Here is a 21765-nt window from a genome sequence, read left to right as displayed (position 1 = left end):
CAGTACATGTAGGCTTCCACCATGGGGATGCACAGCCCAATCACAGCACATCTGTCCCTCACCTCAAGCAAATGCCACAGTGGATTGAATTTTCTAGTTGCTGCTCATGAACAAAATGAAGGGGATGGTTTGTGTAAATACAGAAAGGGTTTGTTCTGTACCATTGCCCTCCTCATGCAGAAGCCTTGCCATTATCTGCAAGGTTACTCATTTGCTCCCCAGCCACAGGGCATGCTTGCGTGAGGGAGGAAGTTGGGGTGGGGGCAGGCAGAAGGAGCCTTGTCCTGCCACAACAATGGACCACTGTTCTTCAGAGAGAGGCCATCCTAGGTCTGTCTACAGACTATTCCTGATAGCTCCCAAGGAGCAACAGTTGAATCTGTCAATGATGGCTGTCCCTCCATCCTTGCCCTTATCTACTGCCCTTCAGCTGGCACAGCCTTTGATGTGCCCCAGTGTGCTATCATTGAATGTTTCAAGTTGCTAACTCTTGCTCAGCTCTCAAGACCATGAGCACCCTATGTCCCTGCACCTGGCCCAATGCCCCCACGTGGGGAACTGCCTACCCTGCAACATCCACACATATCCAGTCCCGCATGGGTGTACACGATGTGGCTGGCCCAACAGCATCCATCCGCACCGAACCACAGGCATGTGACCAGTGTTTTTTGGCTGCCCATGACCTTGAATTAGGAGCCGAGGACCATCTGCACCAAACAATGGGTTCCCAGCCTCCTTCCTCCTCCAGCCCTTCGACATCCACATGTGCTAGTAAGACAGACAGCAGCCAAACAGTCTTTTCCCACAATCTGGCTGCCGTGGATCTGGCTGGGATCGAACAGGGAGGGGCTACTTTCTCTTGCATCTGCAGTTTTGCTGGCCACGGTTTGTTGAACGTCTGCAGCATGAATTGCAGTTAGGAATTGTAACCATGGCTACAATTAACTGCACTTATGCTGTACGTCTGAACCTGGCCATTGAGTCAAAAGTATGCTTCACCTGTGTCTTTTGTTTACAAATATATTGCCACCAACTTTCTTTGCCATAGTTTAACATGCAATGAATTTGTGCCCTCCATATTCTAAAACTGTATTCTTTGCTACCAAGAAGCTTGATAAACCCATGCTTTTTTGAGTTTTCTATGGTTCATACTGCTGGCAAATAGTTTAAATATTAATATTTATGTGAAATGTCTTAAAGTTGCAAGATATGCTTAGGACATCATCAGTATTCTGGTTATTTTGCTGAATTTGTGCTATGGCACTCAATCATATCCATGTGATAGCATGCACAAGATTCAAAAGTATCAGCAAAACCTTTCTAGAATTTGGGGACTTGGCCCATGCTATTTTAGTAGAGGTTACTGCTTAAAAGTTAAGTTCATATAGAGGAAGGTTAGAGAGGAATGTTAAACAACATACAGGTTAACCCCATTATCTGCAGGGGTTCTGGTCTGTGGGGGAACCACAGATAATGGGGCATTATAGTCAATGGGATGGGGGGGTTAGGTTCCTGGGGCTGGAAAAAAAGGCCCTAAAATTGGGGGGGGGGTTGAGAAAAAAGGGCAAATAATGTGTCCTATTGTGCTGCACAGGTGGCCAGCTGTCAAGGAATTATCCCCCACCTCATGTCCCAAATTCCCAATTTTCCCATGAAAATTATGGGGAAATTATATTTTTAAAAAATGAGCCACAAAATGGCCACCCTTGACCAAATGGCAGCCGGAAATGACCTCTACGGTTATTTCCGGCCACCTAGGAACCATGGATATGTGGATTATTACTCATTTGTACCCACAGATAATGAGATTGGGTGTCAATTAGACACCCACTTATACACAGAATGACCAACAGCAGTACCTCGTATAGTGAGGTCTGCCTGTATAGAACTAGCCTTAATAAGGAGAAAGTGGAAAGCATCGTTTCCCCTGGAAATATAACACAAAACACAGAGGTCTGAATTAGAGGACAGAAACTAATATTGGTTTCCCTCAAAAGTTCCCCTATTCTATGTAGATAAGCAATAGCAATTAACAATAAAAGCATAACTTTTATCTGGAGGGAACATTTTATGGAGAGAACATTTTAACCTCCATGGATATTCTGTAAACAGAAGTAAAAGTTTCCATACTTCAAGGAGCTTTTCCAAAGAGCAGGCTTTACCGCAGGTTTACTGCAAGTTTGAAGTTGCCTCCCAAAACCAATGCAAAAAGTTGATTTTTAACCTCGGATATAAATTGGTCTACTAACATGTAATGAAAAACCTGAATTGTGTGTGAAGTGCTGTGTGTGACGTGCTGCCGAATTGTATGTGAAGTAGCTCGCAGGGACTCTGGGGTATATTTGGCCAATATGTGAATGCACAACCTCCAATCTGGAGGAAATGAGAACTAAAAGCTGGGTGTGAAAAACTTCCAGCTAGAAATTGAAAGTGGAGACTCAAGTGCAAAGTTGCTATTCTGTTCCCGGAAGGAACAGGCATGCAGTCTGGGGGTGTTTCTGGATCCAAACCTCTCCCTGGTGTCCCAGGTTGAGGTGGTGGCCAGAGGTGCTTTTTATCAGCTTCGGTTGATACACCAGTTGCATCAGTTTCTTGAGATGAACAACCTCAAAACAGTGGTACATCTGCTGGTAACCTCTAGGCTGGATTACTGAAGCACACTCTATGTGGGGCTGCCTTTGTATGTAGTCCGGAAACTACAGTTGGTCCAGCCAGGTTGGTCTATGGGTCATCTAGGAGAGACCATATTATTCCTGTGTTCAAAGAACTATACTGGCTGCTGATACGTTTCCAGGCAAAAGACAAGGTGCTGGTTATTACCTCTAAAGCCCTAAAGAGGTTAGGCCCTGGATATTTAAGAGAACGTCTTCTTCACCATGAGCCCCACCGCCTGTTAAGATCATCTGGAGAGGTTCGTCTGCGGTTGCCACCAACTTGTTTGGCGGCTACTTGGGAACGGGCCTTCTCCATTGCTGCCTCTGGACTTTGGAATGTGCTCCCTGTTGAAATAAGAGCCTCCCCATCTCTGGCAACTTTTAAAAAGGCACTGAAGACATATTTATTCACCCAGGTTTTTAGATTTATGGTTTTAATTTTTAATGCTGGTTTTAAATGATTTTAATGTTAATGATTTTAATCGATTTAGTTTTGATTGTAGTTGTTAATTGAGTTTAATTATTCTTATTTTGATGTAAACCACCCTGAGACATTTTTGGAAGAGCAGTATATCAATCAATCAATCAATCAATCAATCAATCAATCAAACAAACAAATTCATCAATAGTTGGTATGGGTTTCTACTTGTCATTCAGAAATTTTACACTGTAGCTCAGTGGCAGAGCACCTGCTTTACATGCAGAAGGCCCCAGGTACAATCCCTGGCATCTCCAGGTAGAGCTGGGAAAGTTTTAAAATATATATCTTGCATTACTCAAAGTTTCTGCAGTATGGTCTACCCCTTCATTATAAAGGTTGCACAGCAAAAATGCTGAAATAACCAATAGTTTTCTTACTTTTTCAGACTCTCTCCAACACTTTAGGATGAATATATGAGCATAAATGTCTTCAACGCAGATCCAGCTAGAAAGACTCAATGTGGTATCTGTCCAAACCCAGTCCATGACTGCTCTCAATTCAGTGAGGAATGGTACCAGGCGGAATCTAAATGGAGAGAGATTATAGTAGAGGAAGAATCAGTTTTACTCTGCAATACTGAATCAAGTATAATATTTCAAATTTATTTACTTGCAGATTTTTAATCATTATGGATACATTTTAAGACTGCTAAAAGATTAACTACATTTCCCACCATTTATCAAGAACAGCTTCTATGTAGGGAAGGGAGCAGTGCGTGTGTGTGTGTGTGGTGGGGGGAACAGGTTGGACTTCTTCCAGTTGACCTGGATGCCAAAAGCCTTCGAGAGAGACTTCTGCAATGTGGGTTTGGAAAAAGCCTCCATCATACAACGTGATCAGCCAATCATCCAGAAAAGGGAAATGGATATCCCGTGTCCTCATATGGATGATAACCATGCTCACACACTTCGTGAACACATGGGTAGTCATGGACAGCCCAAAAGGGAGTTGTACTGGAAGATCTGGTCCACCACTTTGAAACATAAGTACTTCCAATGATATGGATGAATGGCGATATAAAAATCAGCATATTTTGGGTCCAGAGTGGTGAACCACTCCTCTCCAGACAGATGGGGAAGAAGTTGCTGCCATGTCAGTATTCGAAATTTCCTTGTATGGATAAAGTCATACAGGGAATGGAGATTCAGGATGGGATACAGACCTCCATCCCTCTTCGGAACTTGAAAATATTGGAACTTGCCTATTGGGTCCCCAGAGAGACTGGTTAGAGGAGTTGTGGGTATATTTTTTATTCCCATGAAGGAAGGTGGAGACAAGAGCTCTATGGCATAGCCAGTGGAGATTATCCTTAGCACCCAGCCATTGGAAGTAGCAACGTGTGAACAGGTATGATGTTGGACAGGTTCAACATTGAACCGGTTCGGCTCGACGGTCCAATATAGAACTGAACCCCTGACTTGGTTTGTTATCGGACTGACCTCCCCCACCCCCGCCATCGGCCTCTCGAGCAATTGTGAAATTTTTTAAAGAATTTTTTTCCAATGGACCTGGTCATGAACTGGACCCGGCCATGCGGAGGCCCATTAGGCATGCACAAAAGCCTCCAAAATGGCCACCATGATGGGGGTGAGACCTGGAACAGGCCAAAGACAACCTGAATCAGGTGATTTGGAGCAGAATGGAGGCTGGCAAGGGGAGGGCGAACCTCCAGAGACATCCTCCATGGCCTTGGAGAAGCCCCCCAGAGGGGGTGAGTAAAATGTTGTTTTTTAAAAAAAGAATTGTGAAAAAAAACCCCAACTGAACCAGGAGTGGGGAGGGGTTAGAAAGGGTGCAGAACCGCGCTGGCCTGGTTTGGTTTGGGTCCAGTTCAGACTTGAACCAAACTAGGCCAGCCGGTTTTGTTCATACTCCTAGTCAGAGGTAAGACACCAGGGTGCTAATTAGGGGAAGAGCCAGATAGAAAGAGGAGCTGGAGCAATGGGCAAGGATATGGAGGAGTCAAAAACTTTGCTTGGAGGCCTCTTGGCCTCTAGCTTTCTGATACTGTTTGCCATGTTGAGAGAATGGCTGTCTTTGTCCTTGAGGGAAGGAACAGCAGAAATCTATCCTGACACAGTGTGGATAGGAGACTCTGGGTCTTTTAAGCCTTCGGACCTTCGGGTATAGGATCATGAAGCAGACATTGCTGACGTGAAAGTAAACACAGTGAATTTAGACTTCAACATGGGCTCCATCACATCGTCTATCTCTTTACTGGACAGTCCTTCCCTGTCAAAGGGTAAATCTTTAGTCTTGTCCTGCATATCTTGTTGGAGTGAGGAAGATTGAAGCCAGACATGCCTACACAGTGACACAGCACTGGCCACTGTATGGGACTCCATCTCTGTCTGATGCTTTGTGGTACTTAGAGACTGGTAACATCAGTGGATTTTGCGAGAAGCTCCTTAAAGCATGTTTATAAAGGTGCTGGCATTCTGCATGTCGGTCTTGAAGCCCTCCCAGAAAAAATAATTAAACTTTGCCATACAGGCCATATAGTTTCACACTTTCATGCAGGGGGAGGAAGATGGGTAAATCTTACAACCCATAGAGTCCAAATTCTTGCCCTCTTTATCCACAGGAGCAGTTTCCCAATTCTGAAGAAAGTGCACAGTCGACAAAGAGTTTGGGGTGGAGGGATTCTTAAATAAAATTTGGCAGTCTTCCTCATGCACCCGATAGAAGTTCTCCAATCTATGGGAGGTTGAGGCCATAGACCAGGGGCTTTCCAAGCTGATTTGGCTGTTAACAAGAACAGGCAGCATGGGCAAAGCTGCAGGAGTAGAGGTGGTAGTCAAAGACATAGTAATAAACCAGTTCACTGACAGTTTTGGCAGGAGACTTTTGCTACAGGCTGAGCATTTTTTCCATAGACCTAGATTCTATAAGATTTGTTTTCTTCTGTGGGAGAGTCTAGTGGGTTATTAGGAACGTTATCTGGTGAGGTGCCAGAAGGAGTCTCCATAATGGTGGACTCTTAATTAGATTCAGAGATGGAAACGTATTCCTAATCTGAAAGATGACTATTAAGCACAGCAGAAGCAACAGGTGGTGACAATGGCTCAACACAGCCCTCTCTGGTTGAAGTGGAATCTGAGAAGGAGGAACAGGTAGAAGTGTTGCTGTGGCAGGTTGGAAGGGTGGAGATTGGGACACAGGAGGGGGTTCAACTCGGAGCTTGAAAGGACCCTGAGGAGTGAAAGATTATTTTAGCTTGTTTAATTTCCAGAGGCAAAATTCCTCATAATCATATGAAGGTGATTGTCCAAACATTGGGTCCCTGAATTGACCCATCCTACAAATGTAGCCCGGGTCAAGGGCACCTGGAGAGCACCAGTAATCCAGCCTTCATTGGTATGAAGAAGGAGCTGGCAGAGAAAAACTAAGTTGCTCTTTCCAAGTCGATGGGAGATGAGAAGGAGAGGCAACTGGAGCCACTCTGGCAGGAAAGGCAGATTGAGTCTTTGGGACATAAGGAATCCTGACATTGGACTCATCTTTTATGTTCAGTGTAAAGAGAACCCCTTGTAGGTCGATCCCGACTCAGTGAAGGGGGAATCCAGTATGGAATCAAAATCCATTATTTGGATATTCCTCAATGGAGTCAAGGGGCATCCTATGCCAAAGGCCAGAAAAGTCAAAGCTGAAGAAGAGGATGATCCATAGCTGATGAAGAGAGCTGTGGGGAAGGATGGACCATGGAACAATGAAGGTCATTGGCGGAGTCTGCTCTATGTTGGCGGTGGTGGAACTGAAGACTTGTTGATCTCTGGTGAGTACAACGATGAGTGGGAGTGGATAACTTGAACTGTAGAAGGTGTCAGAGTCGAAGGCAGCGAAGAAGCAATCAGATGGAGAGACACTGGAAGCGGCATCCACAAGGAGCAACACTCAACAGCTGTCGATGTTTATTAATTTTATTTATTGATTGATTTGATTTATATACTGCCCTTCCAAAAATGGCCCAGGGATGTTAATGGAGAAGTAGTAATCGAAGTTGTAGGCACCCCTGGTTGATGACGCAGTTGATTTGGTCAAAGCCAACGATGTTGGAGGTGGTGTCCACACCAACACCTAAGTTGCTAACCATGTCTTGGGGCGCTTCGGGGCAAGCAAGGACTCAGAGTCCTTGTGCTTCTTCTTTTTATGATGTTTGTGGTGGGACTCTGTAGGGACGTCCCTCAGCTTCTTAAGGATGACTGATGAGGAATCAAATGGTGTCTTAGACATGGGAGCCACAAGAGCAACAATGCTGTAGCTGTCGGTGGCATTGGAGTCAGTGGGTGCAAGGTGGTCTTATAAAGTGTGGCTTGCAACCACAATTCTCTACTCCTCCAGGTCTGCTCCAAAAAGGAGAGGCATATTTTACAAGTACAGATGATATGATCATCTCCTAGGCATAGCAGACACAAATTGTGCTGGTCTGTATATCGTAAGCCACCACGGCACAAGGAACAAAACTTGAAGGTTTGCCTTGAGTTGATGAAACCAGTGTTCTCTCTAATTTTTTTCATCAGTGAGTGGAATGAGTTTTGTTCTGGGTGGCAGTATCAAGGCAGCATGCACACATGTGCAATTATTATGTGCCACAATAGATACAAAACACACACAACAAAAATATGGAAGGAAAGAAGTGTATTTTACAATTCTATTTATTCATCTTCTGTTTTAAAAGCAATTGTACTTGCCACTGAAGGAATTAAAATTTATGTATTTATTATTTATTGTTCAATTTTATACCGCCTTTCATAAAAATCCCAAGGCAGTTTACAAAAGTTAGAATACAATAAAACTCCATTAAAATCACATTAAAAACCTTAAAATCAGTTAATTAGTAAAAACCATGGAACAGCAAAAAAACCAAACACACACCAAACCCAAAACCACAACACACACACACACACACACACACGCACAACCATGAAAAGACAAAGAGAAGCAGGAAAGCTGAAAGAACCCGGCAAACTGCTTTACCACGTTAGAGTAATTTAATTCCAAAGTAAAGCTAACATTAACAAAGCTGCCTACTTTTAACTACATACATCACTTCTCAAGTATCTCATAGCCACATTTAAAACAGCAAATGAGTCAAACTTTAAAAAAAAGCAAAGCATAAAGAGATTTTTTTTGAAAGATCTAAATAAATATTATAATGTAATACCCTGCAGCTGAAAATAATATATGACCTCACCTTGCTGAGATTTTGCTCCCTTTGCATATCTATTCCGCTCACAAAAAGTATATTAATTTGATGTGAGACCATATAGTCTACCAAGGCAAACTTTCAAAAGTAAGTAAATATGCTTTGTTATTTTCTAGCATCAACTTCTTTTATCATTCTACATATAATCCAGCTCCCTTTTAAATCCTCAATATACAAACTTAATTCCAGCAATAGTTCAGCTAACATTCAACTAATATCAACTTTCAAAAGTATATATTAATTTCTGTCTGCGGGAGGGGGGAATTCACTCTCATTCTAGATTTGTCTTGGCATGCTTGTTCAATTTAGGATAGAATTCCATATCTACTTAGTAATCTTAAGATTATACGTCACAATAAGTAACAGCAAAATATTTTGTCTAATTTGTATTTTTCTTTATTTTCTCCCATTCTTCCAAAGTGGTCCTAGTTTTCTTAAGCAATGTCTTAAGTTTACAGATGAGCCTGTAAAGTATATTTTTGAAAAAATACCTTGAATTGCCTCGATATTGAATTGTCTTTCTGCCTGCCGCTCAGGCTCTTCTGTGGGGAATCGTTTCCCTCCAAGAGTGAGTCCTGTTCGCTGCCGCCCACCGCCACCACTTGGGCTCTTGCAGTGGGCGGGGAGAGGCAGAGGTGTGGGCTCTTGCAAGGATAAGATTGATCCTGCCTTCACAAGAGCCCATGTGGCAGCGGCGTGTGGCAGCAAATGAGACTCACTCTCGGAGGGAAACAATTTCCTGCAGAAGAGCCCAAGAGGGGGGCAGAGAGAGGCAGAGGATGGGTGGGAGGGAAGAGAAGCCAGTCAGGCAAGCAAGGGTGGAGGCAAAAGGGAAAGGCGGTGGGGGGAGAGCAGCAGCTACAGTGAGTGGATCTTAAAGATTGCTGCACTTGGGGCTCGGAGGGAGTGTGTGTGCTCACGTAGCCGCACACCTTAGAGGGAACGGTGCATGAGACCTGAGGCGACAAGTCCAAATTGCAGGCAAAATCAAGTTTGGGACAGTCCGAGTTCTAAGCTGAGAAATCAATCCACGAAACAACCAAATCCAAAATGCTAGGCAGAAAGAGGAGTCAAAAAACAGTCCAAAGAACTGATTTAGAAAAATGCTTTTTGTTTGCTTTACAGCTTTCAGCTGTAGCCCTCAAATAACCTGCTTTGGATGCATGCAACAGGCAGTTTCAGTCCTGGAATGTTGTCCAGACGGACACGAATTCTTCACACTTTAGCTAAAACTGGTAACAGCAGCTGGAGGAACTGCAGATAGCAGATCAAGTTCTTGATTCCTCCCATGCATGTAAGAAGTACTGAAAAGTGATAATTAATAGTAAACAGAAAATAGTGCATGGCCATTATGATTTATCTTGCAAGTTGATGTGTGGAACTCAGTGACATTTGATGCAGTAATTACATATATTTTGATTATGTTCCAGAACAAAGTAAGTTGAGGATCATCATCATATCTGCTACAGATATTTCAGAGCTAAGCCAAATAAAAGGATGGAGTATAATTCACAAATATATTGATCTCCAGCCCTAAAATAGAAGATTTTGCTCATTTAGGCAAGAAAACATGTTAGCATGTCCTTAGGCAACCAGGCAATGCTTTCCATCTTGTTCTGAATTGGCATGAAGTGAAATGCAGAGTGTTCCAAATTAGAGATGTGAGAACAGGTTCAAATCTGAAACTGTTTGAAGTTGAACTGGCTCGGTTTGACAGCAGACCGAACCCCCCTGGCCATTTTGGGGGGGTCATGACTCAGGCCACACAGGGGCCCATTGCGCATGTGCGGCAGCCTCCAAAATTGCCACCATAATGGGGGCAAGGCGTGGAAAGGGCCAAAGATAGCCAGAACCAGGCACTATTACACATAAGGAAGGCTTGCGGGGGAGGGGGAATATCCACACAACACCCTCCACAGGGCCTTAGAGAAGCCTCCAAGCTAAACCGAACTGGGCGGGTTCCAAGGAGGGCAAAACTGAACTGGGACAGTTCAGTTCGAAGCCAGTTCGGACCAGCCAGTTTTGTGCACACCCCTATTCCAAACTAGCAATCTTCCTTGAGTCTCCTCTGTTCAGATTGAGGGCCATGAATGTTTATTGAATTTCTGCCTGAATATTTAGTATAGTATGTAGCATTTGGAGGAAGAGCTGTGCTGGCAGAGATGCATCAGATATATCTGTAGAGCACAGAGATCCATCAGACAATGATTATGGCTGGACTGAGAGGACCTGTTGAATTCCTGGCTAGACATTTACTATACAGATGGTATTTCTGGGAAAGAGTGTGCCTTACAGAGATGTATCAGGCAGAGATTTGGAGTCTCATTTGTAAAGCCAGCATTTCCATGCTTTTTAATTTTTCATTTGTAAAGCAATTTCCATGCTTTTAAAAGCACAAGTGAAAATGTAAAGCCGCCTTAACCCTCATCTTAAACCAAAGGTTTTTGGATGATTGAATATTAAATAACTGCACTTTCGAAAGAAACGAAAATCTTAAGGTGCCAAATATGAAATAAAGACGATAGAAGAAAAAGATGGGGAAATATGGGGTGGGGAAGAAATGTAGCATATATATATTACAAACACACACACACACACTTACCCCTGAAATAAGAAGAGGTTTACATAATTATAGCTTTTTGTGAGGAAATTGCCAAGTACACGGGTTGGATAGCCACAGCGTATCTGATATGCTGATAATCCAAAATAAATACATTTCACGAAGTACCAGAGTTGTGCAACTAAATTTTGGCTAAATTTCCTGCAATGTAAGATAGAGAAAGAGAAAATGAACACACACACAGAGATAATTTTCTTAAGCAAGAATCCAAACTCAGGATTAAAACAAATTATGTCTTAACTATTACAAGATTCCAAGCACACATTGCTATTTTGTAAACTGAGCATACATGGCTAGACCACAAAGATCCTAAAAGAAGTGGACCATGCAAGATTAAAGTCAGACTACTGCTATTCTACATAGTTAATACAATTTTTCCTCCATGTAAGTTTTAAACATACTTTTAAAGCATGAAAATCAGGTTACTCGCCTGTAACCTTTGATCTTTTGGTGATCCGGTATCATTCACAATGTGGGCTTTGCACCTGAGCAATAGTCCCAGTGGAAGGATTAAAAGCTCCTCAAAGCACTCTGAAGCTCCACCCTTCATGTGCAGAGTGTGCCCAGTACCTTTGGCAGCAGAGTGCTTGCTCCCTCAGTTCTGGATTGGCAGCTGTGTAGAATCAACTTCACGAAACAACAGGTCTGGTAAGTATAACCGAAAGGCTGGATGCTGAGCAGGTGTTACGAATGATACCAAATCACCAAAAGACCGAAAGTTATAAAGTAGGTGAGCAACCTGTTTATCATAGTGGTGATCCAGTATCCTTCACAACATGGGCGGTTAGCGTGCTCCCCCTAAAAGGAGATGGGCCTGAGGATGTCAATTTACAGTATTTTCTTTGGCACCACTCGCCCAAAAAAAGCCTCAGCTGCAGAATGGATGTCCAAACCATAATGATTCATGAAGGGTAAGCTGGAAGACCAAATTGTGGGTTTCTGAATTTCAGAGAAATCAATGCCAGACATGAGGAGCAGAGGTGGCCAGAGGTAGAATGGGCCTTAACAGTGGTAGGAGGTTAACACCCTGTTTGTAATAACAGATGGTAATAAGTTGGACTTGATTGATTGATTAAGTGCTGTCAAGTTGGTGTCGACTCTTAGTGACCACATAGATAGATTCTCTCCAGGATGATTGGTCTTCAACTTGGCCTTTATGGTCTCTCAGTGGTGCATTCATTGCTGTCATAATCGAGTCCATCCACCTTGCTGCTGGTCATCCTCTTCACTTTCCTTCAACTTTCCCCAGCATTATGGACTTCTCAAGGGAGTTGGGTCTTCGCATAATGTGTGCGAAGTATGATAGTTTGAGCCTGGTCATTTGTGCCTCGAGTGAAAATTCTGGATTGATTTGTTCTATGATCCATTTTTTTGTTTTCCTGGCTGTCCATGGTATCCTCAAAAGTCTTCTCCAACACCAAAGTTCAAAAGCATCAATGCTTTTTCTATCTTGCTTCTTCAAAGTCCAGCTTTCGCATCCTTAGGGTGTCATGGGGAAAACCATTGTCCAAACAATTCTAATCTTTGTAGATATAGACACATCATAGCATCTAAATATCCTTTCCTAGGCCTTCATTGCAACTCTACCAAATGCTAGTCTGTGGCGTATTTCTTGACTGCTGGATCCTTTACTGTTGATGGTCGATCCTAAAAGGCAGAAGCTATCCACCACTTCAATGTCTTCATTGTCAGTTCTGAGGCTGGTTGCTGTACCCGTTGTCATTAGTTTAGTCTTCTTTACATTTAATTGTAGTCCCATTTTTTCACTGTGCTCCTTGACTTTCAGTACTAGAGCTTGCAGATCATCTGCATTATCATCTATAAGAGTGGTGTCATCAGCACAGCACAGGTTATTGATGTTTCTTCCTCCAAGCTTAAGAGAGCTTTGAGGAGATGGGAATCCTTCCATGGGCAGTGGCGGATTACTGGAAAGGCAGAGTAGGCGCCTGCCTACAGTGGCAAAATTGGCAGCAGCAAGGGAGGGCGTGAGGACAAAGTCCTCCCCATGGTGTTAAAAAATAATAATAACCTGTGCAGTGGGGGCAAGGAGGGGAGAGTTCTCCTTAGCAAATCCTGTACCTTTTGGGAAGGTGGGATGGGTGTGGCGCTGGTGGTGAAGGCTGCAGGGAAGGGGGAGGTGAGGAGCAGAGTGTTCCCCTTTTACTGGGATGGGAGGTGGCGATCTCCTTCCAGCTGGCCTTCCTCCTCCCAACTGACTGCACAGGCCTCTTGCCTCTCTGCTGAGCAGCCCGTTTCCAGCCTTCCTCCTATGGGCGGCCTTCCACCTATGGGTGGCAAAAAGGCTAATCCGCCCCTGTCCATGGGTACTACTGCACAGGCGCAAAACCCATGCTGTGAAGGATACTGGATCACCACTAAGCTCATCTAATGTATGGTCCAAATTAGGAGAACTAGTCCACTCTTATTTATCCACTGCTCTTTTGATTTTGTTTTTTTCCAGTACAGCATATTTTTCTTGTGACCATCATAGTACACCTTTCCTTTTTTTGGTCACCTTTTTAAGGCAGTAGAGGCAACAGTACTAAATTAACGTGTTTTTGTTGTTGTTGTTAAAAAAGAATGTACCTTTGTGTTACATCAGGCAAGATAAAGAACATCCAAAGGTGAATACCAAAAACAAGGATGACCTGGAAGATTACTTTTCCCATGACAGTCTTTCTCAGATACAGTGCCCGATCTACTACCATGGTTCCAAATTGAATTAAAACCATCACTAAGAATGCTCCTGGCACTTGGTCCTCTGATAATGAAGAAGTAATATCTGCTGCTGCAGAGTGTTTCTGAAAAGAAAAGCAAGCAGGGGTAATGAAGCACAAACCGTATCTTTTCTTGATCATTAGTCATAGTGGAGCATCATCTATGGCATATTCATTTAAACACACTAGCCTCTTATGACATACCCCAAAAGCCCAGAATCCAAACACAATGATGATGAAGTCCACAGTATCTGCAAGGAACATCAGGACATAAACATCTGTCACAGCACTGTAATCTGGGTGGATGAGGTTGTAGAAAAATGTTCTTATGGGAACATATATTTGTAGTGTCCTGAAACAACAGAAAATACTATTTCGATTTCTGTAAATAATCATGTACTTTTATTTATAGTAGACAGGAATGTATTCACTTTGTCCATTAATGTACAAAGCCAGACACAGAGCCCACAATGCTGCCTGCCCCCTTTTTACTGGTCCCATATCATACAAGACAATCCAGCCAGCTGAATCTGAGATCTCTCTGTCCAGCTGTGTTGACCTCTCCTCTCCCACATGTTGCATGTGCAGCTTGTTATTCCAAGATGTTTAAGATAAACAAAAGTTTCAAGACATAGTATTAGAGGGACAGGGACATTAAAAATGATGAAGTTAGAATTACTCCTAGTTAGGGATGTGCGAATCTGTTTCAGTACAAAGCTATTTGTACCCAAATCTACCTGTTTTGGACTATTTGTGGACAAAACAAATCACCCCTTTGCTTGCTAGCTGGCCAAATTCGGGTCCAAAACAAATTGCCCAGATTTCGGACCTGAAAAATTTGTAGATTCAGACCTCCATTTTGTGGTGATCTCTCTTGCTGTCTCCATTTTTTGTCAGGAATTTTTTTTTTTTAAATCCCGCACTTCCAAGCTTCAAGATTGGTGATTTACTTACAGTGTGCAATGATTAGCTGGCGATTCCCCCCTGGTTCCAGATTGGCTAGTTTCCATTCAAATCTTGTGTTGCCCAGGGTTACTGACCCCGCATTAGCTAGGGGAAGGGTCAAAGAAGGGACACGGATGGGGGAAGTTGGAAGGAGGGATTTTCAAATGTACCTAAGGAGGCGGGCAGCCACCATTCTGCCTTTCTGCCTCGTGGCAGAAGAGAAAGAGAGAGAGAGAGCCAGAGAAGCTTTGCTTTGGCTTGTCTGCTGCCTGGAGTGGATTCTCTGCTTTTTGTTCCTGCTTTCTTGATTGAAGAAAAGAGATTTTTTTTCCCCACCCCCTTCCTGCTGCTGTGAGAATCACTGCCTACACCTGCTGATTGTGCAAATCAATTTGGGTATGAAACGATTTGTACCCAAATCTACCTTTTTTTGGAGATTTGTGGACAAAACAAAATGCCCTTGTATTAGCTGGCCAGATTTGGACCCAAAACAAATTGGGGGTGATTCGATTTTCAATTATACAAATTATTATATAATAATATTATATTATACAAATTTTCAATTATACAAATATAATTGAAAAAATTGATTCGTGCACAGCCCTACTCCTAGTTCCAAGACTGCTAAAACTGACTGAGGACCAATAAAGGTTTGTGAGGCTTTGTGTGCTGGATATTGATATCTACAGCTAAGACACAGTTAGTCCTGGGTTACTAACCTTTCACCTATTAGTCCTTTATGGAAATACATTTTTCTAAATATCCTATACAAGTAATGTCAAGTCACTCCTTGTTAATATTTACAACAGTGGCATAAGGGAAGGCTTCTGCACTCCAAGCCAATTCTATGCATTAGTTCATTCCTTTGAATACTGTGGATTGTAAGAAAAGGTTTGGTGGAGGACAACTGGAACATATGGGAAACTCTGACAGAGTTAGTTCTGAATAAGTGTCTACTCCCTTCTTTTAATGAGGTTTATATAATTGTTCTTGTAAAGCGGAGTAAGGACTCTTCATTGCGTTCTAGTTACAGACTTATTTCTTTATTAAATGGGGATGCTAAGATATTGACAACTATGTTGGCATGTAGGCTGCAGTTTGTACTTTCCACTATTATGCATCCAGCTCAGACAAGGTTTGTGGCCACCAAGGATCAGATAATTATATTAGACTTTTGAATGATTTATTAGCTTTAGTCTGAAGGAGAACCAAGATCTGGCTGCTATTATTTACTTGGATATAGAAAAAGCATTTGATATGGTGTATTGGGGGATGGGGTACGCATTTTGATTAAATATGGATTCCCTCAAAGTTTTATGGGTCAGAGATGTTCTCTCTGACTCAGCTCCAGGACTAATTTTGAGTGCCAGCTTTTTGGAAATCAGAGGATGGGTGGAGTGGGGCAACCCCTCATGGAGGGGTTGCCCCACTTTGAGGGAATCCACAGGTAGGGGTGTGCACAAAACTGGTTTTGACAGTTTGGATTGAATCCAGGCTGGGTTTGAGCTGACCCAGCCCGGTTCAGGTTTGCTCTGGTCAAACTGGACCTGGTTTGAGTTTGAACTGAGACAAACTGGCTTGGGGCTCTACTGATAAAGGAGAACCTGGTGATTCCCTTTTACCAATAAAGGGGAAGAGGGAGTGTCCTAAGGGTAGAGGGGCTGGGAGAAAAGTTAGTAGCTACTTATAAGTGCTACCACTGGTTGCGGGGGTGGTGATGGCCTCCCCCAGAGGTTTGGGCCTTCCTCAGCACATTTAGGCATTTTAGTGACCATTGTGCATGGCCTTTGCACATGTCTAAAGCTCACCATAATGGTCCCTGTGCATGTACAGAGACTTGGACCAGGCCGCTGCTGGCCCTGCCTACTCTGAGGGAGGCCAGAAGGGTGAAGGAGCTGCCTCTGCGCAAACCCCCCCCCCCATGGCTGGCCCCCTTTACAGTTAAATGGGAGTTCTCATGGGATACAAGAAGAGTTCCAAGATGGCTCGGTTCAAACCGAACCGAGTGGCTGGAGTGGCTGAGCCTTGTCTGGTTTGATTCCAAATAGTTTGGAGTTTATGCTGGTCCATGACCATAATATTTGGACCAATTTATGATGGTCTATGTACAGGTAAAACTCGGAAAATTAGAATATCGTGCAAAAGTCCATTAATTTCAGTAATGCAAATTAAAAGGTGAAACTGATATATGAGACAGACGCATTACATGCAAAGTGAGATAAGTCAAGCCTTAATTTGTTATAATTGTGATGATCATGGTGTACAGCTCATGAAAACCCCAAATCCACAATCTCAGAAAATTAGAATATTACATGGAACCAAGGAGACAAGGATTGAAGAATAGAACAATATCGGACCTCTGAAAAGTATACAGTGTACTGTGCTTGATTGGCCAGCAAACTCGCCTGACCTGACCCCATAGAGAATCTATGGGGCATTGCCAAGAGAAGGATGAGAGACATGAGACCAAACAATGCAGAATTGCTGAAGGCCGCTAATGAAGCATCCTGGTCTTCCATAGTACCTCATCAGTGCCACAGGCTGATAGCATCCATGCCACGCCGCATTGAGGCAGTAATTGCTGCAAAAGGGGCCCAAACCAAGTACTGAATACATATGCATGCTTATACTTTTCAGAGGTCCGATATTGTTCTGTTCTGCAATCCTTGTCTTCTTGGTTCCATGTAATATTCTAATTTTCTGAGATTGTGGATTTGGGGTTTTCATGAGCTGTACGCCATGATCATCACAATTATAACAAATTAAGGCTTGACTTATCTCGCTTTGCATGTAATGCGTCTGTTTCACCTTTTAATTTGCATTACTGAAATTAATGGACTTTTGGACGATATTCTAATTTCCGAGTTTCACCTGTATGTAATATTGATTTGATTTGACTCCAAACTGGCTCAACATTGAGCCCAGCTCTAACTGAGCCGGCTCACACACCACTAGCCACAGGATCCAAGGGTTATCCATGGGGAGGGGGGTGCTGCCTCGTTTCTGCATCCCAGCACAGAGATAATTTCTCTCTGACTCAGCTCCAAGGGTGGTTTTTAGGAGCTGCATGCTGGAAATGGAAATAGAGCTGGTCTTGTAGTAGAAAGTATGTATTGTCCTTTTTGTTTAGTAGGATCCACTCTGCTTGCATTCGAATGGGAGACTGCATGTGAGCACTGTAAGATATTCCCCTAGGGGATGGGGCCACTCTTGTAAGAGAATCTGCATGGTTCCAAGTTCCCTCCCTCATCTCCAAGATAGGGCTGGGAGAGACTCCTGCCTCTAACATTGGAGAAGTCGCTGCCACTCTTGTTTTGGGGGCTATGACTAGTGACTTTTCAGGTGAAACTTCTTACTGGTTGGGGGTGGGGGAATGAGTTCCCCTGACTACATAGCTGTCTCACGGAATGCACTGAAGCTTGTGGACCAATTCCAAACTGATAGTTGAATTGAAAGTGATCACCTTCCATTAATTTTGACTCTACTACCCCTTGACACACATGTATTCGAGGAGCTGGCAGTGCTCCCATATCTTATTGAGGGAGCCACCTCAGATGGGGAAAACAGCTTGAAGAAAAATCTATAGTCAACCTAAATCCTGATCTTTGTTTGCAGCTCTGGGCATCTCTTTTCAATGACCCGGAGTCTAATGCTTTAGAACCATAGGATGGTCTTATTCAATATTTTCAATTATTTTTAACCCCATCTCACGGAGGCGCCCCTATAGAAATATCCACTCACACCATTGGTTTGATCAAGAACATTATTAGGTTAAACAAACTCTTGTCAACACATACAGGAAATACAGGGAGAATTCCTCAATAGTAACTATTCAGAACTTGTTGAGTCTGAAAAAGCAATATAAACTTCTAATGAGATCTTTTAAAAAATGGGTGCACATAGAACTTCATGGCAATGATAGTTGCCTCTCGGGCAAATATTCAACTCTCTTTTGGCACTATGTGGCGATAAGTCCTACACCAGGTCCTTCCCACTTGGATTGTATTAACCCGGCCACTGTATGGGAGAGTCACTTTTATAGTCTTTACTCAAGGGAAGAAAATTACCTTTTTTCGTTTAGATCTAACTGCTGACTTGCTTCCAGAATAGCCTTCAGTCACACCAGCTAATGGTGGACTCCTGTTTTGGCCTCACTTTTCACTTTTATTGATCTATCAGCATCTATGCCATAGAACTGAGGTATTGCTATCAGTGTCTCCATTTACAAAAAAGGGGAAAGAGTTCTTCCTGCCAATTATTAACCGATAAGCCTTTTGAGCATAATAAGTAAGATCGATGCTAGGCATTTTGCTAGACTGGATAGACACTGAAAATATGCTAGCATCAGAACAGGCTGGCTTTAGGCCTGTTTATTCACCACTGTCTCAAGCCTTGATTCTACAGCATCTGATAGCAAAATATATTTCAAAGCTTTATGCTGTGTTTGTTGACCTTAAATCTGCATTTGATTCAATATCTAGGGAAAAGCTGTGGTCTAAACTTCAAGCATCCACTGTTGATAGTTGCTTACTTTTGTTAACATATAAATTGCATCAGAATATCTATTTGAAAGTTAGGTGCAATCCAGCAGGTTATCTCTCGAAAGACATTCCATCAAACAGAGGCATGAAACAAGGATCCGTTCTGGCTCCGCTATTATTTAATTTTTATATAAACTCTATGGTTGAATCTCTCACTCATTCAGACTTTCAATATTAACCTCTAAACCCGTAGCAGTACTTTTGTATGCAGATGATGATTTAATACTATCACAGACTCCTATTGGCCTGAGAAGAGAGCTTAATTCACTTGCTTCCTACTGTAAAGATCATGCTCTGCAGATTAATTATTCTAAAATGCAGATCATGAGGTTTGCTAAGCGCCCCAAACTCTTACGTTGGTCTATTGATGGACAGAAGCTCAAGCAGGTCAGTTGTTATAAGTGCTTAGTAAGTTGTTTGTAAGTACTTACAGTATTTTATTCCACAGTTAGTCATTGAATCTATCAAGAATACGTATTCAAAATTCTCAAAGGTCATCATTGGCAATATTGGTGTTTTTCTACTCTAGAGGCAGACTTTTTATCCTGGCAGCTGTAGGACTTTGAGTCGAAGGTGTTAGCTCATTTGCTCTATGGAGCATAGCTCAGTCTTTATCGTAACATCCAAGCTGTAGAAGCTGTCCAATCTAAATTTCCTAGAAAGCTATTTAAGTACCACGAGGCATTTCTAATGAAGCTCTGAGAGTGGAGGCAGGTCTGATAAATGCTGTGTCTAAAATCTGGCTTTTAATATTTAAATTTTGGCTCAAAATAAACTTTAATCCCACTCGATTGTTACCAGTCACGTTAGTAGATAAGTTCATTTCCAACCTGGAAATGGAACTTAAAAGGAAATTGTCTTCCTATGGGTTTGATCCACAGTCATTGTTGGCTATGAATCTTGATCAAGCTCACTTGGCACTCTCTGAAGAATTTGTGATGTAGTTTGGCAATCCAATAGAAGTTTTATATCAAGGAGATTAATGGTGGGTAACCAACTATTGAATATGAAACCTGATGATTATTTAGATAAGCTTACAGAAGCAAAATACCACAAAGCCTTCATACTAGCACACTTTGACATTTTACCTTCTGCTGTGTTTGAAGGCAGGATCAAAAAAGTCCCTTAGACAGAGCAGTTTTGTCTTTGCAAGTCAGGTGCTACTGAGACACTACCGCATGTGCCACTATACTGTAGTTTCTATGTGGACACTCACTATGAACTAATACTGCCCCACCTAGCAAATTACCATGGCTGCCCAGATGAATCCTGTGTTAGCTATCTTTTATCTGATAGTGATGACAAAATTACTTATGCAGTTGCTAAGTTCTGTCTCAATGCCATTAGAATTCGAAGTCAGTCTATCTGTATAGCTGGACTCCATAAGGTCTACAAACAGCTGGATTAGCAATTGTTACTGTTAGAGCTGTATGTATATGTTTCTCCAGTCACAGACTGTAAACAAACTAAACTGAACTGTATGGACTGCTTCACCTGACCCATGTGTGAGCCAGCGCCCAGCATCAATCTGAGGCCATGGTGTTATCCAGACACAGGCAGGCAGCACTGCCTGCCTCGAGTTTTGGTTTGGTCTGTAGTGCGAGTTATGGAGTAGTGCACAGAGGGTGCCAACCACCCCCATGGGTTGCTAACTCATGGAGTACAGGGTTTTGTTGTTTCTGAGGTGTTCTCTGAGTGTAGAGTCTTTGATAGCAAACGAGAGTGGATTCATGGTTTGTCACTGAAAATCTCATATGCTGCCAGAGAATCAACACTCAGAACACCTCAGAAACAACAAAAACCAGTACCCCATGGGTTAGCAACCCATGGGGGTGGTTGGAACTCTCTGTGCACTACACCACCACTTGCTCTGGGCCAACCCAGAACCCCCCAAGTGCAGTTATGGGGCTGCTGAATCCTCCATTTTTCCCTATGGAGAAAAACCTTAAAGACACGTAAACTTCAACAAATCACAAAAAAAATTCCTTTGCCCAATTTCTTTGAAATAATTCTGGTAGCTTCCTTGCCCGCATTGGGCACTACCACCCACCACACTCTGCTCTGGGCCATCCCTTTCCCCCCCCAACGTGAAGTGATAGATTTGCTGAAACCTCCATTATTCCCTATGAGAAAAACCTTAAAGATGCTTAAACTTCAACAAATCACAAAAAACCAGCCCTTTGCCCAATTCCTTTGAAATAATTCTGGTAGCTTCCTTGCCACCATTGGGCACTACTACCCACCACACTCTGCTCTGGGCTACCCGTTCACAACGTATCGTGAAGCAATACATTTGCTCGAATCCCCATTATTCCCTATGGGAGGAATAAAAAATTTGAAAAAAACTTCAAAATTCACAAATAATCGCAGGGGTCTCCAATTGCTTTGCCATTCAGTGGCTGGTAGGCACCCCTGGGTGGCTACAATCCACCCCAGTTTTTTGCCCCTGGTACTCCACATAGGGAATAATGAGCAGTAATAATAAAATTTTCAAAAAATCATTTAAAATCATAGGAGTGTCTGATTGCTTTGGAGTTTGGGTGGTAGTTGGCACCCATGGGTGCCTACTACCCAACCCAGTTTTGGAGGTTCAAACCAGTT

The 21765-nt window shown here is 42.8% G+C and overlaps 1 protein-coding gene across 15 annotated transcripts in view; it reads right to left on the bottom strand.

The window, feature by feature from the left end:
* The window catches only part of PIEZO2 (piezo type mechanosensitive ion channel component 2), a 469614-nt gene that overhangs the window by 36784 nt on the left and 411065 nt on the right, over nt 1–21765 (bottom strand). For all 15 annotated transcript variants that reach the window (XM_053247271.1, XM_053247279.1, XM_053247278.1 and 12 more), the window contains 4 exons: nt 13883–14030; nt 13548–13762; nt 10944–11102; nt 3513–3660 (listed from right to left, as the gene is read on the bottom strand). In XM_053247271.1, the coding sequence (XP_053103246.1) occupies nt 3513–3660; nt 10944–11102; nt 13548–13762; nt 13883–14030 (670 nt within the window). The remainder of the gene's footprint in view (nt 1–3512; nt 3661–10943; nt 11103–13547; nt 13763–13882; nt 14031–21765) is intronic.

Source organism: Hemicordylus capensis, chromosome 4 (genome assembly GCF_027244095.1).
Source record: "Hemicordylus capensis ecotype Gifberg chromosome 4, rHemCap1.1.pri, whole genome shotgun sequence".
Taxonomy (NCBI): Eukaryota; Metazoa; Chordata; class Lepidosauria; order Squamata; family Cordylidae; genus Hemicordylus; species Hemicordylus capensis.
The sequence above is the reverse complement of the archived record's forward strand: the minus strand, read 5'-3'. Positions and strand labels throughout refer to the sequence as shown.